Source organism: Schistocerca americana, chromosome 2, assembly GCF_021461395.2.
Source record: "Schistocerca americana isolate TAMUIC-IGC-003095 chromosome 2, iqSchAmer2.1, whole genome shotgun sequence".
NCBI lineage: Eukaryota > Metazoa > Arthropoda > Insecta > Orthoptera > Acrididae > Schistocerca > Schistocerca americana.
This window is the reverse complement of record NC_060120.1, coordinates 945,423,729-945,445,106: the sequence shown is the minus strand read 5'-3', so window position 1 is coordinate 945,445,106 and position 21,378 is coordinate 945,423,729. Positions and strand designations below refer to the sequence as shown.

Sequence of the window (21,378 nt, the reverse complement as noted above, 5' to 3'; positions counted from 1 at the left end):
GTGTCTGTGTTCTGCGACAGCACCGCAAAATCGTGCGATTGGTAGGCGAAAGGACGTGCCTCTCCAATGGGAACCGAAAACATTTGATCGCAAGGTCATAGGTCAACCGATTCCTCCACAGGAAAACACGTCTGATATATTCTATACGACACTGGTGACAGCATGTGCGTCACATGACAGGAATATGTTGTCGACCCACCTAACTTGTACACTTGGCGAATGGGTAAAAAGATTCTTCTACGCTACCCGATTTAGGTTTTCTTATGGATGTGATAATCACTCACAAAAAAGTGATGAAAAAGAAGAGGTTGTCACATAAACTGAATATATGAAATTAAACTCTTCACTCGAGGTAAGACTTGAACCAAGGACCTCTCGTTCCGCAGCTGCTCACGCTAACCACCGGACCACAAAGCTACTGAGCTGACGGCTCCCATGATGTTGCCCATCTTGGCATGGACTACTCAGTTTGTATATTTTGCTTATTTTTTCATAGTTCCATACAACTTCTTCCTGTTTTCTCGATTGATCTGTGTTCAGTTTTCCAAGGCCTATCCACTGTGCCAACTTATAACTAAATCTGAGGGGGGTGCGATGGGGAGGTTCCCTTGTTAGAATAACTATAATCCCTTCATCATAAGAATAAATTTGATGTAAACAAATACAAACGCGATGATTGGTCAAAAGCCGTAGCACACGTACGCTCTTGGAAGTAGGTCCAACATATGTATTAGACATATTATTACTAAGTTACGGTAAATGAAACTTTATGATATTAAAACGTATTAACGGCCATTAACGCTTTTGTTAATCACGCTTTAGCTATGTAGTTTTTATTTTAAAAATCGTGTACTGTCACAGCCTCTGCAGCGTTGTGCTCTGATTGTCGCGCTGTTACTGCGCAGTATAAAAATGGTTGAGGCTGGTTTCTGTTCCGTAGTGAAACACGCACGTGGAACATGGTTAAAAAGTAGGCTGCAGTTGTTGACACGGTCTCGTAAACTGACGTACGACCGGGAGAGCGATGTGCTCACCACATGCCCCTCCATATCTGCATCCAGTGACGCCTGTGGGCTGAGGAAGACACGGCGGCCAGTCGGTACCGTCGGACCTTCATGGCCTGCTCAGATAGAGTTTAGTTTTTTTCTTTTTATCGGCAGCTTTCTGTCAGGCTGCCGTCTATTCGATTTAGTCTTGATAACGATGTTGGGGAGTTTCTCTTTCGGCAGGCTATTTCATACGTCGTACTCGATGGGTCAATATTTGCGTTTTCGCCACGAATCGGTTTCAGCTCTCCAGTCTTCCCTGCTGCAAGTGGTCTTCAGATTTCCTCTTCAGATTCCCGTAAGTATCTCATTATTATACTCTTTCTCCCATAATGTGGCGAGATATTATCATCTTGCCCTTTCAAACTGGCCAGAGTTCACACGTGCCATGGACTGAGAGTCTCCAAAGTCTGAGAACCAAATTGGGAAAGAAAAACAGCGATCAACAATACTCCTCCCAACAGCAACCAAAATTAGCACCGAGAGGGACGCAGGTCGAGAGATTAAATTCGCCACTCCGAGAATTCACTTGTTTGGTGTTAGACTTCTTCTGTGATAACTGCTTATTACAGCCGTGCGTCATCGGCTTTCAGGGTCAAATCTATTAGGAGGAAAACCCTCAAACGATAACAGTACAAAAATAAAGATGTGAAGTGTCACTAGATGCTTTTTGCTTCCTCGTGATAACCCTGCGCTGCATTAGCAGTAGACTACTAATGGTGTATAGATATGTCGTATCACGTTGCCGAACGACAGTACTCTCCCTCGCGCATCTGAATAATTATAGGACTCGCATTGTAGCATGACGGTAATGTAAGAAAGTCCAGTACGTTGCGTAACAGGGTAGTCTACAATTGTTCTACCGGAATATCCCCGTATTCGTCTGCCCTGAAACTACTGCCGGCCGTGGTGGCTAGACGCTTCAGTCTGGAATCGCGTGACCGCTACGGTCGCCGGTTCTAATCCTGCCTCGGGCATGGATGTGTGTGATGTCCTTAGGTTAGTTAGGTTTAAGTAGTTCTAAGTTCTAGGGGACTGATGACCACAGTAGTTAAGTCCCATAGTGCTCAGAGCCATTTGAACCATTTTTTTGAAACTACTCCAGAGATACAAACACCTCTCACATTACATGAGGAGCAATACCTAAAAGTTACTTTGTTTTTATGCTCTTTCACAGTGGGTGGTAAATGCCTTTCACGACACATATTGAGGAGTAGCCCGTTGACAGGTGAACGTCAAACAGCTGTATTTTCTCATCTGCACAGAAGAATCAGGCTAAACCATCTGTTCCGATGTAGATGGAAGCTGCATTTTCCGTGCTCATATTCTTTACCTATTAGATTGTTACTATTTGATTTATTTCCTACATCTTGGTTCCTTATGATATTTTCACTAGAATCTGATGTGTCACGACAATAAATATCTCACTGAACAAAGGTGATACTATGATGATTGATACAGTACGATGATCCCTGTTTTCGACGGTGGCAGAGGTCACCGATGTGCCACAACTGGCTTTCAGACGCCTCTGAAACTCGGTTTGACCAGGTCACCTTTCATTTCACGACTTTCTGACGCGTGTCTACCTCGATAAGAAATCAGAAACAGTTTGAGCTGCTCATGTTTGGAAACGATCGTTACGTTTCACATCGACCTCGAACGTCAACAGCACACATTCAGCAGGGATCAAGACAGAGGTGCAAGGCGGTTAGGGCACAGGAATTGGGGAACAGAGTATTTCAAGTTACCATATGAGCCCCTCCACTTGGGTCTTGTGATACTCCTGCTCGCATGCGTGTCTATGCTCTTGTGTCCTAATGAACCCACAAGCGTAACTTTTATTCCAAAAATTCTGTGACCATGCTAGTCATTCTGAACTGAAGCTTAACGATCTGCATAATGATTATCAGAGGTAGTTTCCTGAATGGGAAACACTTCCGTTAGGCATGCTGATTTGTTGAGCGACGAACTTCAGTAAATTTCAGTTTCGATAAAAACAACATAAATGAGAATACCATATGGTTCAAATGGCTCTGAGCACTATGGGACCTAACACCTGATGTCATCAGTCCCCTACATCTTAGAACTGCTTAAAGCTAACTAACCTAAGGACATCACACACGCCCAAGCCCGAGTCAGAATTCGAACCTGCGACCGTAGCGGTCGCGCGGTTCCAGACTGAAGCACCTAGAACCGCTCGGCCACACCGGCCGGCCTGAGAATACCATGGGCCCTACCATAACTGAGTAGTTTGGTAAAGTAATAAGCGGTAAGAAATCATATTCCAACATCAAAGTTTCTTCCATAGGCGTGAGAGTGACCCTAGCCGTCTGCAGATTAGGCTCCAACAACTATACTAGATTTGAACTAACGCGCAGTTAGCTCATCGAACATTGTTAGTACAGAAATAGCTCGTTAGTGGTTTCGCCAGTGCGTTACTACTCTGGTCTAAGCTACCTGCCCAACATTAATAGGTGTGCAGCAATAATTAAACGAAGTAAATAAAATAAAAAATAAATACTGTCATGTGTTATGCTCACGAGCTTACGTAGTGTCCCTAAAACGCTCTTGCGAAAGCCACGGCGGGTTTACTCCTCCCTTTGTTCCCAAATGAGCAAGATCTCCATCTCTCGTGTCTACGATGTAGACAGAACGTCAAGTTACCTTCCCCATTGCATATTTAATCTGTCACCTTTGAGCCCTCACTTCTTCTGTATTGCTGTTCCATTTTGCCAACCCTTTGGTGGAAGGGCAGTGGACAGCGCCCATTTCTTAGAGAAGTGCACCAATTTGTAAAGAGATAATATCAAATTCAGGAAGAGACTGAATAACAAGAATTTTTGTACGACTTATTTCATAAGTGATCGCTTAATCGCTGCCACGTAGAAGAGATAAACGCACACGTCTTCCTATCATAAGTGAGTATTATATTTTCAGACTGTACATGTTCGACCGTAACTCTCAAGGTGGGCTGTACATGAGATATTACAGCATTTCGTCGTTGCCGTTTGTTGGACCAAAATGAATGAACGGAGCACTCCATCTCCAGAGTCGAGCAGACACTGGACATCTCACATGTAGCTGTTTGAAAAGCAACAGTATCTCCATTTTTGTAAATACACTGCCTCCAGGCGAACTCCCATAGTCAGTATGAGCGTTTGTCTGGAACCAGCGGTCTCTACGTAAACCCTACCTCCTCCCCCACCTCATTATCAGACCGTAGATGATATTCGTCTCGTTTGGTCTCCGGATACTATTTATTAGAGTGCTTATGGTAAGGCTTCCAATCTTCATATTGATAAGCGAAAAGAGTTTAAACACCTTCCAAAAAAACAACTAAAAAGCACTTCAGAGCAACACTAGACCAAAAAGTTGGATCCGTAACCACACTGTTAAAAAGGAATTTTAACATACTTTTCGGAAAATATATGCAGCAACTCGACAGGGAAATAGGTTAACGAAGGCAAGTGTAACATTGCATCACTGGAAGTCAGTAGCACTCAGAAGTAATAGTGTGATAATAGTAACATGTATGAAAAATGATTAACATACAAATAAGATGCTTCAGGAACGCACATATGAAGGCTATTTATAAAGTAATGAATAGCTATTTCACAAATAAATAAAAAATAAACAAAATTTCTTAACAAATAAATGTAAAAAGGATGACAGAAACGTATCCACACAGACCATACTGTGTAGTACAGAAGAGCTTCTCGATACAAATTGTTATTTATAAAACCAGTTACTGAGATCATAATGAATTTTAAGAATGTTAACACATAGTAACAAAAAGTTCGTGAAGTTATGATAGCAATGAATTGGTTATTCTGAGAGACGTGTTTAACAGAACAGGTTTTTCTCCTGCATTCTTTCAGTCACAAAGCTGCAAAATTGGACATTCTTCCAGAATGAGATTTTCACTCTGCAGCGGAATGTGTGCTGATATGAAAATTTCCTGGCAGATTAAAACTGTGTGCCGGACCGAGACTCGAACTCGGAACCTTTGCCTTTCGCGGACAAGTGCTCTACCAACTGAGCTACCCAAGCACGACTCACGCCTCGTCCTCACAGCTTTACTTCTGCCAGTACCTTGTCTCCTACCTTCCAAATTTTACAGAAGTTCTCCTGTGAACCCTGCAGAACTAGCACTCCTGAAAGAGCAGAAGAGCTACTGTAAAGTTTGGAAGGTAGGAGACGAGGTACTGGCAGAAGTAAAGCTGTGAGGACGGGTCGTGAGTCGTGCTTGGTTAGCTCAGATGGTTACCGGCACGATAGCTCAGCGTGTTCGGTCAGAGGGTTGGCTACCCTCTGTAATAAAAAGCTGAGGGAATCGATCAACGAAGAACCTCAACGGGTGTCATGAGACGTCCGCCCTGACCAAATACAAGGAACAATATACAACAAAATGAAATCAACAAAAAAAAAATATGGTAGAGCACTTGCCCGCGAAAGGTGTCTCGAGTTCGAGCGTTGGTTCGGCACTCGCTTTTAATCTGCCAGGAAGTTTCAGTTTGGATGTAACTGGCTCGGCAAGTTTGAAAAGGTGTCAAGCTGCAACGACTACATGTCATAACAATATATAGAAGTAACTGTGTGTCAAATTATTGGTAGTTCCCCACATAGTATTTTTGATGTAGATTACTTCGATGCGTAACCGGTAAGCATATTCCACTACCATACAAAAAGTAAATGTTTTTATGTTAATAATATGAACATGTATGCACCCACTGAACTATGAAATAAAGTAAGGAAATATACACGAAAAATCTTGTCATTTGCCATTAATATTAGATTTATACTGAAAATTGTAAATGTAACATATTAAGAAACATTCAGTGAAACACCATATACATAATTATGCGCCATCATTTATATACTCACCGAAGCGGAGGAACGGAATAAATTTTAAAAAGGCTTAATCAAGCTTTGATGCCATCTATAACACCATATTCCCTCCACAACTACATATCTAGTTACATTAATGATTTATTGCATTACTGTTATTCTTTCTAGTTTTTAATATTGATTAACATAACTGAAGGTGAACAGAATGAGTTTTTGAAGTTACATTGGCACAAGGCATTCGAGGGTCAGTATATGATTTAAGCAAGGTGGGAAATTTCCGAAAACTAGCCTGAATCTGCTTTCAACAACCTAGGACAGAACCCAGGATGTCCTTGTCTCTCTACTTCATCATATAACTCTGCAATCATGACAGATGGACAGTACAATTCGTACCTCTACGACTGCATTGGCACTTTGTTGGGCACCATTGGGTTAGAAGAAGTCCCAGTTCTTCTTGATACCGTCTCTTGTCCCCTTTTCCAGCCCGAAATATGGTATTTACTTTTACGAAACATGCGCTTGGGCACACAGATAAGTGTAGATGTATACACGGCCGTGTTGTTCAGAGTCTACAGCAAAAGTTGTGCCGTGTAAAACTGATTGTAAAACTTGCAAGCCATCGCGGGTTTTATTTGTCCACATACAAATGGTAAACTACTGTTGTGGTACCGTGGTTCGTCAAGGGGAAGGGACATCGCTGAGTGGGATTCTGGGTAGATGACGGGCACGCATGCTGCTACTATGTTTATGTTATGCGGGCAGCTCGCCTGTCACGGTGTTGGATCAGGTCCTTTCTGCAGCTCGATACGGAAATGACCAGGTTTGGTGAGGGCGTTTTCTGCTAAGTTATCTGAAGCTTCGTGTCAATCTTCACTGCAAAGCACCGTCGAAACCGCCGTCTGGCTAAGGAAGTGGCACAATTTCCCCTGAAAAGTGTGTAAAAAGAAACGAAGATAGTCTAGTCGTCGTTAAAGTCACAGTATTTCCCGTTGGTCCCGGCAGTCTTGAACGCGACAGTTTCATAGTATCGCAGACAGTGCTTAATGGAAATTCGTGAGAATGCTGTAAAGGTTAAAAAAGTCGCACTCGGATTCTAGGAGGGGACAATAGCCACACCTAGCTGCGCATTGAGAGGGCCTATGACTGTAAGCCACTCACTGCAGATTCTCAGTAACAGTCAATAAATGACACTTTACAGTGCACGCCACAGGTGTGAAACATGAATGTATTATGAAAAACAGGATACGAGACTGCTTAATGAATCAACTTTCGCGGATGCAGCTGTGCTTTTAATGGATTATTAAGTCTTCAACGGCTGTGTAGTTGGCACTGCAGATACGTTACACTGCCTCAGAAGGAGAGGTGGACTCTTCGACGCACTAATTGCGATCAGCTTTTGCATGCTAGTCGGGGATCACCCGACAGCATCTCCCACGAAATATCTTTCAAGAGGACCGCGTCTACTTGTCATCACCGATTTCATCCAGATTTATGGCACATTGGACTTGTCCAGATGTGAATGTGATGGAGGTGGATGCTTCAGAAGAGCAAGCATTTAGAGAAAATAGCAGTTTAGGCCCTGGCCGGCCGAGACATGTATTGGTTGGTTGATTGATTTGCGGGTGGGGACCAAACAGCGAGATTATCGATCCTATCGAATTAGGAAAGGATGGGGAAGGCAGTCGTTTGTGCCCTATTAGAGGAACCATCCCGGCATTTGCCTGAATCGATTTAAGGAAATCACGGAAAATGCTAAATCAGGACGCTCCCGAATGCGAGTCCAGTGTGTTATCCACAGCGCCAGCTCGCTCGGTGAGGCATCAATCTTTTATGTTAGCATAGTCTCCAGGAAATAAAGTTCAGAATACTGTACTTTTTTATCGGTTTGGTCTACTGATGATGGCATGAAATAAATTACGTCTTCTTTCTTTTCTGCTCGTTTTCTTTCTTTCCAGTAGTTTCCCATCTTTTACCTACGTTCTTCTCTTCTTGCTTCATAAAGAGCGTTAACAGAAAAGGCAACGGAACATTTGGGACCGAAAATACATTTCCAGGGAAGGATTATAAGGTGTACGTGAGAATTTCGTACAAAAATTTAGATACTTTTGTTATTTTACGGTTGATGACATAGAGGAGTGATATTCATCGTCGAACTTGAGGAAGCAGTAGTTTTCTTAGCATCTTGCATACTTTATAAACGCAGCATTATGACAAGCACATGGTTGTTTTAAAGTTTCTAAGAAAAACAAACTTGGTTTATATTGATAAAAGGTTGGCTATCAATTTACAGATTGGCAGCAAGCCACGTGTAATGGAAGATTTCGCCAAATATTGACGAACGTAGCTGGCGGTATACACAAAGGTGACAAAGGTCATGGTATACCTCTTAATATCGTGTCGCACCTTCTTTTGACCAGCATAGTGGTGGGCATGGACGTTGTTGGATGTCCTCTGCAGAAATAGTGAACCATGCCGCCTCTCACCATCATCATAAGTTGTTGTGCTCATTGCTGAGCGTCGTGGCCCTATGAACCAAGCGTCTCCATCCTCCTGAAGAGGTAGACCGGAGATCTCATTGATTTGATCTATCTATCTGCTCGTTGCTCTTCCTCTTGGTCTCGTGCCGTTGGTATTTCCTTGCAAAATTATTTTCTCTAGATTTTCTCCCTCTCTTCTCACAATATGGCCAAAGAATTGTAGATTGTTTTCGGCAACTCGGATAGAAAGGCGTCTGGAGATATCGAGTTGTTCAATAATGGACACATTTGTTCTTCTTTCGGTCCATTTTATGCGTAGCATCCTACGCCAGCACCAAAGCTCAAACGCGTCAATGCGCTGTTTGTCTCTGGCCTTGAGTGTCAATGTTTCGCAACCATAAAAGAAGACAGAAAACACGAGTGTTTCGACTAGCCGGATATTTGTGCTATTTATTATTGCTCTGCTCTGCCACATATTGGTGAGCTTCTTCATAGCCACTCGCCCTTTCGTGATCCGTCTTCTTACCTCATATTCACATCTTCCCGTGCTGCAGATGGTTGACCCACAATAGATGAAGGAATGCACGACTTCCAGTTCCTTTAATGACCTGTCAGCTGGATCTGTTACTCCTGATCAATTATCAAGAACCGGCCGCTGCAGCAGAGTGGTTCTAGGCGCTTCAGTCCGGAACCGCGCTGCTGCTACGGTCGCAGGTTCGAATCCTGCTTCGGGCATGGATGTGTGTGACACCCTTAGGTTAGTTAGGTTTAGGTAGTTCTAAGTCTAGGGGACTGATGACCTCAGATGTTAAGTCCCATAGTGCTTAGAGCCATTTGAACCATTTTTGAATAAACATGATGGTTGGTTGGTTGGTTGTTTTGGGGAAGGCGACCAGACAGCGTGGTCATCAGTCTCATCGGATTAGGGAAGGATGAGGAAGGAAGTCGGCCGTGCCCTTTCAGAGGAACCATCCCGGCATTTGCCTGGAGTGATTTAGGCAAATCACGGAAAACCTAAACCAGGATGGCCGGACACGGGATTGAACCGTCGTCCTCCCGAATGCGAGTCCAGTGTCGAACCACTGCGCCACCTCGCTCGATGAATAAACATGAGTTTGGACTTGCTGAGACTGATGTCCAATCCATATTCTACACTAATGTTCTTTACTCTTGTTAGTAGCCCAGCAAGTTCATCTTCGCTGTTGGCTAAAAGCACAGTGTCATCAGCAAAACGAAGGTTGTTGATAGTTCTCCCACCAATTGAGATGCCTTTGCTCCGACCATCAAGAGCTTTCCTAATGACATGTTCCGCATAGATGTTGCACAGTTGTGGGGATAGGACACAACCCCGTCTCACACCTTTTGATACTCTGAATGAATCGGACGCGCCAGCACTTGTCTTTACAACTGCGAAGTGGTTATTGTATAGACTTCTAATCAATGCTATCAAGTGAGGTGGGATACCGAACTCTGCAAAAACCTGTCAAGACTCCTTTATAGCCGTCATAAATGCGAAACCGTTGCCGATGCAGGGTTTTGTGCACAACCTTCCCCCTCGATTACGTCCCATATATGTTCGATGGGATTTACGTCGGATGATCTGGGTGGCCAAACCATTCGCTCGGGTTGCCCAGAACGTTCTTCAAGCCAATCGCGAACAGTTGTGGCCCAGTGACATGGCGCATTGTCATGCATAACAGTTCCATCATTGTATGAGAACACGATGTCCATGGAAGGCTGAAAATGGTCTCCAAGTAGACGAACATTACCGAGGACCCAATCTATGCCATGTTATCGCAGCATACTCCATCACGGAGCCACCACCAGCTTTTACAGTGCCGTGTTGACAGTCTGGCCCATAACTTCGTGGGGTCTGCACCATAATCGAATCCCACCATCAGTGCTTACCAACTGAAATCAGGACTCATCTGACCAGGCCACGGTTTGCCAGCTGTCTAGGGTCTAACAGATATAGTCACAAGCCCAGGAGAGGCACCGCAGGCGATGTCGCGCTGTTAGCAAAGGCACTCGCATCGGTCATCTGCTGCCACAGCCCCTCAACACCAAATTTTGCCTCACAGTCCAAAAGAATACTTTCTTTGTACGCGCGACATGCATCTCTGCGGTTATTTCACGTGTTGCTTATCTGTTAGCATTCACAACTCTACGCAGACGCTGCTGCTCTCGCTCGTTAAGCGAAGGCCGTCGGCAATTGTGTTGTCCGTGGTGAGAGGCAATACCTGAAATTCGGTATTCTCGGCTCACTCTTGACACTGTGGCTCTCGGAATTCTGAATTCGCTAACGATTTCCGAAATGGAATGTCCCTTACGACTAGCACATCTACATCTACATCTACGTGATTACTTTGCTATTCACAATAAAGTGCCTGGCAGAGGGTTCAGTGAACCACCTTCATGCTGTCTCTCTACCGTTCCACTCTCGAACAGCACGCGGGAAAAACGAGCACTTCAAATGATCATTTCTCTCTATGTAGGTGAGTGCCAACAGAATGTTTTCGCAATCGGAGGAGAAAACTGCTGATTGAAATTTCATGAGAAGATCCCGTCGCAAGCAAAACCGCCTTTGTTTTAATGATTGCCACTCCAATTCACGTATCATGTCTGTGACACTATCTCCCCTATTTCGCGTTAATACAAAACGAGCTGCCCTTCTTTGTACTTTTTCGATGTCATCCGTCAGTCCCACCTGATGCGGATCTCACACAGCACAGCAATACTCCAGAATAGGGCGGACAAGCGTGGTGTAAGCACTCCCTTTAGTAGACCTGTTGCACCTTCTAAGTGCTCTGCCAACGAATCGCAGTCTTTGGTTTGCTCTACCCACAATATTATCTATGTGATAGTTCCAATTTAGGTTATTTGTAGTTGTACTCGCTAAGTATTTAGTTGAATTTACAGCCTTCAGATTTGTGTGACTTATCGCGTAATCGAAATTCAGCTGATTTCTTATAGTACTCATGTGAATATCTTCACACTTTTCCTTACTCAGGGTCAATTGCCACTTTTCGTGCCATAAACCCTACTGCAAATCGACGTTAGTGATACAGGCCTGTAATTCAGCGGATTACTCCTACTTCCCTTTTTGGGTATTGGTGTGACTTGAGCAATTTTCCAGTCCTTAGGTATGTATCTTTCTGTAAGCGAGTGGTTGTATATAATTGCTAAATATGGAGCTATCGCATCAGCATACTCTGAAAGGAACCTGACTGGCATACAATCTGGACCGGAGGCCTTGTCTTTATTAAGCGATTTAATCTGCTTTGTTTCACCGATGATATCTACTTGTATGTTTCTCATCTTGGCAGTTGTTCTTGACTGGAATTCAGGAATATTTACTTCGTCTTCTTTGGCGAAGGAGTTTCGGAAAACCGTTTTTAATAACTCTGCTTTAGTGACACTGTCATCAGTGACTTCACCGTTGTTATCGCGCAGTGAAGGTATTGATTGCATCTTGCCACTGGTATGCTTTATGTATGACCAGAATCTCTTAGGGTTTTCTGCCAGATTTCGAGACAGAAAATTACAATTTCGCGTTCAAAGTCTGACAATTCCCGTTGTGCGGCCACAATAACGTCGGAAATCTTTTCACGTATATCACCTCAGTACAAATGACAGTTCCGCCAATTTACTGCCCTTTTACTTCTTGTGTACGCGATGCTATCGCCATCTGTATACGTGCATATCGCTACCCCATGAGTTTCCTCACCTCAATGTACAATGCAACGTGTTTAGATGCAGTCTTCTCGGGATGTGGTTTCTTTTTCTCTCTTGATTGGATAGCAGCAGTTTTGAGCTTTATGATCAAATTCTTTACCTGACAATAAAAGTATACATCACAGGCTAGCGGAGAGCATTTGATGGGGATCAATTTAATATTGGATCTGGGAAACATCCTTCAGGTTGAAAAATCCGGTTGTATAATTGTTGATTTGTTTATCCTTGTCACGAGTCAATCAACAGAAGACATTTGTTCTCCGGTTCGTAGGGTTTCACCAAATCAGTCAAAAATTTTCTGTATAAGCCTGCTCTAAGTTTCCCAGATTTTGACGAAGGAATAACGACATTCCTACATATATCTGCGTATTCGTCAACAATTTTTTTGAATCATCGGTCCAAAAGAGCCAATACTCTCTTGTAAGCATGCAACAGTTTTCCAGAAATTGTTATACCATATTGCGCTGTATGCTAGTGGGTGGCTTTCTTCATATTTACATTTATTTTCAGTGTGAGTAACGTAAAAACTGAAGACTAAAATAGAAAATTAATTAAAAAGTTTCCGCCTAGGTTCTCGAGCCCACGAACCTCTGGTTACCGTTTTGTACATTTCCCGGTGAATCAACCGATGCCTGGAAAGTAAGCAAACATGTCTCGCTCAATCTGCGCTGGAGATGCTATGTTTTTCCAAACGCTTGGCCATCTGGATTTAGCACTTCTGTCACTTTCATTTCTAGCCAAGTCCTGCATACACCATAAATTTTGAGGAAATTGGTGATGATGAGTACGAGCGGTCCTCTTGTTAAATCATTACGTTTCCAGGCTAACGTCAAGACGCAGGATCCGTTTTGGTCCAAGTTGATCCGTTGATGCAGACGAAAATACAAAAAAATTACTACATGTTTTCGATTCGCAACTTAATAGAAGATTTAGCAACTGTGATCTGTTGTAGATGTATTTGAGGAGGAAACAGGCGGAGCGATCTGTTGTAGATATGTTTCACGAGGAAACTGAGGCGGTGCCAAGAAAAATGGTGAAGGCTAAGGTCAGGTCAACTTCTTTCAGTGTGCCTGGATTCTAATTGCGCTTTCTGTAATTTTTTTTCTTACTTTTTGATAAGGTGATGGAAGATGTCCAAAAATTTATATACTTTAAATAAACTTGACTGTGAACAATAAAGCCAGTGGTGCCTGCCAGTCTGTCGTGTATCTGATCGCCTGTGCAGATTGTATTTATTTGTGTTTTGATGTGTTGTTTTTTTCTCTCAAGAAACACATTATCCCTTTTTTTAGGGGCTGTGAAGATGGATAAACGGCCAAAAATGTTACGCTATTATCGCTGATATCTCTCTCCCTTTCTCTCTCTAATAACAGCGTTTTCATTTTTTTCAAATCATCTAATATACTACCGCAATATAACAGATGGACACATGATCGTTAACGGAGTTCATTAAACGACGTGTAACAGATAAAAAGCTCGTAAATATTATCAGAAATTTCCCAATGCTAGCTGACACAGTGGGTAAAATTTTTCCGCCCAAGTACACTCCCCTGTGTTCGGTACGTGCTGTTTATTGCTTCCGCAATTTTAGAAAATTCATTCATGTTGCATAACTTACATGCACTTCTAGGATAAATCCTGAACTGCGTTATCTAGTTGATCCATTGCCTTGTACGCAATTAGTTGTCAACCTCAGCCCAGCAAACAAGCTGCGTGAAAAGCCTCAAAGGTGGGTCAACAATGGTAATCGGATGCTTTTATAGATCGCCTGGGTCAGGAGCTGTATGGCCAGAGCGTTAAAGAGAGAACTTGCAGAATGTCATAAATAAGTTACCTGGTATAATAATAGGAGATTTCAATTTGCCTGGTATACAATGGGAGCGTAATGCGATCAAAACTGGTGCCAAAGACAGGAATTTGTGTGACATTCTGAATGTCTTGTCCGAAAATACTTTCAAATAGATCGAGAACCAACTCGTGAGGATAAAGTCTTAGACCTCCTAGCAACAAACATACCTGAACTTTTCAAATCAGTTAAGGCAGAAGAATGCATCAGTGATCATAAAGCTGTGACAGCATCAAAGACTACGGGTGTTATAAGGACTGTTGAGAAAGGTAGGAAAATATTTCCGTTAATCAGGAGTGACAAGATACTAATTGTACAGCATCTGAATAGCCAGTATCAAACATTCAGTTCTTAAAACGAAGATGTGGAGCACAAGTGGATAAAATTCAAAAGCATCATTCAATACTCCACAGACAAGTATGTTCCGAGCAAGGTTTTATGGGATGGAAAAGACCCACCTTGGTTTAGTTGCCCTGCAACAAAGTTGTTACGTATAGAAAAGAACTTCATCAGCCAGACAAAAGCTAAGCGACGCGAAAATGAATCTTCAATCAACTTGAAACTAAACTGATCTGACCAAAAATTCTTAGAAGTTTTCGTCTCACGTTAAACCAGAAAACGGATCAAAATCATGTACTCAGTACTCAGTGAGTATACTGGCACCGAAATGGAAGATGACAAAGAGTAGTCCGAAATAGTGAATTTGGCCTTCCAAAACAGCTTCACCGCGAAAAATCGTAATAGGATGCATCCTATCAATCACTTCATGAATGCCAAAACTGGAGACATTGAGATAAGTGTTCGCGTAATAGAAAAGCAGCTGCAATCGATTAGTAATGGAAAGGCACCAGGACCAGATGAGATACCTGTGAGATAAGATTGTGCGACAGAACTTGCTCCCCTTCTAATAGCAGTTTATAGTAGTTCGCTGGAGCAATGAAGAGTACCTAGCGACTGGAAAAAGCGCACATCATTCCCGTTATCAAGAAGAGTCGTAAGACCGTTGTTCATTATTATAGGACAATATCGTTGACGTCAAACTGTTGTAGTATTATGAAACATGATTTATGCTCACGTGTAATGACGTTTCTGTAATGACGTTTCTGCAGCCGGCCGCGGTGGACGAGCGGTTCAAGGCGCTTCATTCCGGAACCGCGTGACTGTTACGGTCGCAGGTTCGAATCCTGCCTCGGGCATGGATGTGTGTGATGTCCTTAGGTTGGTTAGGTTTAAATAGTTCTGAGTTCTAGGGGACTTATGACCTCCGATGTTAAGTCCCAGAGTGCTCAGAGCCATCTGAACCATTTGAACGTTTCTGCAGAATTAAAATCTCCCGTCTGAAAATCAATATGGATTCCTCAAACAGGGATCTTGTGAAACTCAGCTCGCTCTGTTCCTCCGTGAGATCCACAGTGCTGTAGCCAACGGCGCTCAAATTGATACCATGTTCCTTTACTTCAGGGAGGCTTTTGACACAATCCAGAGCTGCACATTAGCTAAGATAAATACGAGCTTGCCGAGTACCGTACCAGATTGTTGACGGGGATCAAGACTTCTTGCAGATAGAACTCAGCACGTCGCTTTGAAAGAAACAAAATCGACTGATATAAAGGTTATTTTCAGAGTACCGTGAGGAAGTTCCATAGAACCATTACTGTTTACAATGATATGGTAGCAAGCGTCGGAAGCTACATGAAGCTGTTGCGGTTATCTTGAAGAAGGTAGCATTGTCAGAATACTTAATCGGACTGCAGGATGTCCACGCAGAGAACAGATAAAGGGTGAAAGATCCAGCAGTTGGCCCTGAACGTAAATAAATGTAACGCATTGCACATATTTAGGAGAAGAAATAAGATGTTGATGAGGTCCCATACTCCGAGGACCGTTGGGGACGATGCGGGAGACCCGTACCGCTGACTAGGCAAGGTCGTAGCGGAGGTGGTTTGTCATTGCCTTCCTGAAACAAGGGATGAATGATGATGATGACGACACAACACCCAGTCATCTCGAGTTAGGAAAAATCGCTAACCCCGCCGGGAATCGAACACGGAATCCCGTGCGCGTGAAGCGAGAACGCTACCGCAAGACCACGAGTAATATACGGCTGTACAATTACACAATTAATGACAAAAAAAGCTGAAAACAGTATCTACAGTAAAATATATACATGTAACTATCCGGATCGATCTTAAGTGGAATGATAACATAAAACAAATCTTAGGAAAATCAGATGCCAAATTGAGATTCATAGGAAGTACCTTACGGAAATGTAATTCATAACAGAAGAAGTAGCTTACAAAACACTTTTTCGAACGATTCTGAAATATTGCTCAACATTCTGGGAGCCTTACTACGTTAAATTAATAGAAGATTCAACAAAGAGCGAAGCGTTTCGTTCTCGGAGCATACACTCGGCGCAAGAGCATTACGGAGGTGCTCAAGATACTCCAATGGCGGACGCGTCAAGAGGGATGTTGCAATCACGTAGAGGTTTACTACTGGTGTTCCGAGGGCATACGCTCTGCGGTTAGTCGAAGAACGCATTACTTTCTCCCTCACACATATTGCGAAATGACTACGAGGAGAAAATTCGAGAAATTAGAGCTAATACAGAAGCTTACCGACGACCATTCTTCCCAAGCGCCGTTCGCGAGTAGAACAGGTAAAGGAGGATCAGACAGTGGTGACAGAAGTACTTTCCGCCACACACCGTCAGGTGACATTCGGACTTTTGATGTAGATGTAGAGATAAACGTAGGTTTCAAACGATGTTTACTCACGCATAGGACCGAGCACGGTGGCGCAGTGGTTAGCACATTGGATTCGCATTCTAGATGGTTCAAATGGCTCTTAGCACTATGGGACTTAACTTCGGAGGTCATCAGTCCCCTAGAACTTAGAACTACGTAAACCTAACTAACCTAATGACATCACACACACCCATGCCCGAGGCAAGATTCGAACCTGCGAGCGTAGCGGTCGTGCGGTTCCAGACTGTAGCGCCTAGAACCGCTCGGCCACGCATTCTAGTGCACGACGGTTCAAACCCGAGGCCAGCCATCATCATTTAGGTTTTCAGTGATTTCCCTAAATCGCTTCACGCAAATACCGGGATGGTTCCTTTGAAAAGGCCACGGTCGACTTCCTTGCCCATCCTTCCCTAATCCGATGGGACTGATGACCTGGCTGTGTTCCCTCCCCCAAATCAACCAATTTACGTTTGGTACGTTTTTCCTAAAACTTTTCGACAAAATTCATCATTACATTAGTCTTTTGGTTGAAGTCAGACTAAACAATATCAAATTTAAATTGCAACCAAAAGCCGAATGATTTAAAATCAACGGAGCTATATACGCATTTCACGAATAAAGAAAACATTTGACAGTTTGAACAAAAATAACAAAGGCAGCAACTGAACTTTCTCTTGAATCACAAAACATTGTTAGAACTGACGACGAATTACAAAATTTTCTTACCAGTATTTATGTGTCTGGAACATTAATAAATATCGTAATTGCGCTGGCTCAGGAATGACTTCCATGCTACTAGAGGGTGCGTGAAGGGTAAAAACTGTAGATGAAAACAGAGATTTGAATACGTCCAGCAAATACTTGAGGACGTAAGTTGCAAGTTATACTCTGAGATGAAGAGGTTGGCACAGGAGAGAAACTCGTGGCGGGCCGGATCAAACCAGTCAGAAGACCGATGACTCAAAAAATAAAACAAAAAGAAGAAAAATCGGACTCTCCGATGGGCACTTGGAGTTTCATATTCAATTGCAATAATGTTACTGGTCTGGTAATAACATGAAATACGAGATAATGGAATCTAGAACTATCTCGACCTAATTCATAGTTAGTACAATGTTTATTGCGATTGATGTCTATGTCGATGAAATGTAGTACATTTCTTTGGAAGTAGGAAGGTAAAGAGGGTCTAATTCACCTGTTTTTTAGAAACCACCGGAAAAGCACAATCAGGTCCGCTGTCATGCACTTCGAATGCTCTGTTTAGACCTTTGTAACATTGAGATGTAGTGATACTGAGAAATCCTGGTGGACTAATTTGTAAACGATATGTTGTTTCTGTTTTAACACTTCATATTCACAACAATTGACGCTACACTTCTTGTAACGGCCCGCAGCTGTGAGGAAAGCCGGTGAAACGACATAGCTGGAAGGGAAAGAAGGTGTTATACTCCTCCGAGTAATCAGATGACCTCGCAGCGAATCAGCGGCGAGATAGTAACGTTAAGGTATCAATTTTCAGCTCGTCTGTGTCAAAGACAGCGCTGCCTCAGACATCTGGTAATATTTCGCTGTCCATAAGTCACGGCTCACATATGCTGGACACGCCTAAATCTAGAAGGTGTTGTAGAACACTATACCTGTGACCACGAGGGCAGCAAAGGCGAGAAACGTGCTGGAAATGCGGGCCATGGCGGTGAGTTGCGAGTGACGCATCTTGCTGGAAGTCGGCCATTTATACCGTCGAATCCTGGAGAGGCTATCTGCAGACTGACCTTCGCCAGATGACAGCATCAGTGTCCACCACACATCGTGCCCGCGTCCAACGAGATACACGGGCTGTGCAACGTACATCTGACGTCACACTGGCCTGCTTGTGCGCCACAATTCGCGAACGCTCAGCTCCGTGCACGGCCCATGGGAAATAAATATTTGATTGATACCCCCTAAAGGTCTTAATTTTGTCGTGTATTATCGAGAACTTGCATGCATTTAAACACGCAGTCGAGAATTATTAAACTTGTCTGAAATAGTTAGTCGCTCCCCGCCCGAGACGTCTGCTGACACTCGTAAGACCTACGGTGTCACGTGCTGTGGCGTAAGCGCCACGATCTGTCTTTCTCGTGGGCTTCGGCATAAGTCTCAGTGACGTCATGTTCGCCGAATCGGTGTGAACTGAGGCTGTGCAATTTCAACGGAAAAGTGAATTTTTATGTGCGATATGTACTTAGAAATAACAAGACGTCCATTTTTCATAATATAACAATGACAATTATATGCGTTAATTAGAATATATTTGATGAAATTCTTATTTAAATGACGTTGGTATTCGGACTGAAAATGAAAAAAATAATGAGCGAAGGAGATTCTAATCAGCGATCACAGTCTCGAGTAAAGCAGATTTTTTCCATGTTTGTATATTTTACGCTTCACGTAAATGCTCGTAGAACATGCGCCTTTGTTTAAAAATTTTCATCGGCCCAGAATCAAAATCAGGCCCCTCACATGATGTGCGAGCATTCTATCGCACAGACACGCCACCCACCGAACAACTGTCCTTCTTTTAGGGTATTAAAAAAGCTCGTAAAACAACAAATATAAAAAATTAGCGAATCCGGAAATGCTTCGCAATTGCTAAATATCTAAGGGAATTGGATATATGTCTTAACCTCCTTCTCTCTCTCTCTCTCTCTCTCTCTCTCTCTCTCTCTCTCTGTCTATCGCCTCCTTCCCCTTTTCTGTGTCCATTTACTCCTTCCCCCTCTGTCCATCTCCTCTTCCCTCTCTCCTTCTGCCCTTGAGCCTTGTTTATTGTTGTAGCAAATTCAAAGTCTCATAACAGTATTCTATGATAAACTGAAAAGCCATTAATTCAACTTTCCTGTTTTCTGTGAAAACCGACTGCGAGGAAGAAACCAGAACAGCACATAAGATTTGTATCCAATTTTTAGTCAATACATACATAATGAGAAAGAAAGTATATGGGAAAAACTATTTGCTAATAACTTTTTGTCTAACATTTTAAATGCCCTGCTGTCATAGTTAAAACTGACAACGAAAAAGAAAAGAAAACCATACATTTTGAGAACTTGACATAGCAAAGTTTTTATTTTTCGCAGTCGGTTTAACAGAAAATCTGTATAATAAACCTATCTTTACTCATGGGTGATGCTGTATTGTAACATATCACAATAAATAAAAAAAAATGTGCTAAGTAGTGCTTCAGGTTGGATCCCTTAAAGTGTTATCTAATACGAGTGCGTTCCCGTTTCGTATCGTTATAGTTTTTGCACCGCTTAATCAGCGTTGGTATACCTGCTATTTCGGCGTTGGTGTCTTAGTAGTTATTACCCCAGGATAGCTGGGAAGCTTTTGGTGTGCGCAGTCCTCCCGTGCCGGGCCCCTGGCCATGCCAGGCGGACCCGCGTCCACTATGGAGAAGCTCGCGGAGCAGCCTTCGTCGCGACCCTCCGACTCTTGCACCGCCGCCCTTCGGGGAGAACCGCGTCCGAAACGCCGCTCGTCCCGGCCTCCCGTCGCGCACAATGCTCCGCCCACCTCGCAACGGGCGAAGGATCGCTTGAATCGCGCCAACCGCCACAAATCGCCGGTGGACACCACCGGCACTGAAACCGATCATTAAGACTGTTCACAGTCGCGTGTCAGGGTCCGTTCATCCGCGTCGTCGTCGTCGTCCGACGATTCACCCGACCGCCTAGTAATTGATCTTTCTCGTAGTGAGGCGGCGAACACATCGGCTCTGTCTGACCACCACCCGGCTGTACCTGCACCCCCCTCTACGCCGTCCCGCCACCGTGGCGAGTCTTCTGGACACGCTGACCCAGTCGGAAAGTCCTCTGGCCGTCGCTCCAGACGCCCCTCGGCCCACGCGGGCTGTGGTGGCAGCAGATCGTGTTCCGATACCCCCCTGCCGGGGGACGCCGCAACGGATGGTCCTGTGGATGAGGACATGGCTCATGCTCCCGACCCTCCTTCTCAAGAGATCCCGTCAAGCCCTCTGAAGAAAGAGAAGATACCCCCCATTGTGGTATATAATGTCACTAATTATACGAAACTGAACACTGAGCTCCAGCGGCTCATTGTCGGCCAATTGAGAGCTGTTTACCAAAATGATCATGTGAAATACCTGCTTGACAGTAGAGACGACTATGTTACCATTCTAGATTTCGTAAAATCAAAGGCGATGCCTTACTTTACCCACCAGACGTCGGGTAATCACCGCACCAAAATCGTCATCAATGACTTGCCACCAGAGGTTACGGCAGAGGAGGTCAAGGAGGAACTGCTTCGATTTCGAAGATCCTTTGGTCCACCAGTATAGCAAGAGGAATCCTGAGACCAGGGCATTGATCCCCTGCCCTACCCATGTCGTCTCCCTTTCCCAGAGGGAGGACATAGAGCGGATTTACCAAATCCAGTATCTTCTGTACACGAAAGTCCGGATTGAATCGTACGAGGGCCGCAACGGGCCAGCCATCTGTCGCAAATGCCAACGTTTACGACATACTGGGAATTACTGCTCCCTGCCGTTGCACGGTGTTAAGTGTGCTGGCCCACATTTAGTGGAGAACTGCACACTCCCTGCTTTGGAGAAACCTATCTGTGCCAGATCTTTGGGAACAACGCACGATCCCCACCACATGGCATCCTGGAGGGGG

General features: G+C 43.7%; 1 protein-coding gene across 1 annotated transcript in view; it reads right to left on the bottom strand.

Moving 5' to 3' along the window:
• LOC124596088 overlaps positions 1 to 18,466 on the bottom strand; it is a 147,553-nt gene extending 129,087 nt beyond the window's left edge. Inside the window, exon 1 of the mRNA XM_047135082.1 lies at positions 18,340 to 18,466. Within this exon, the coding sequence (XP_046991038.1) occupies positions 18,340 to 18,415 (76 nt within the window). The 5' untranslated portion in view covers positions 18,416 to 18,466. The remainder of the gene's footprint in view (positions 1 to 18,339) is intronic.
• Between the last annotated feature and the right edge of the window lie 2,912 nt (positions 18,467 to 21,378).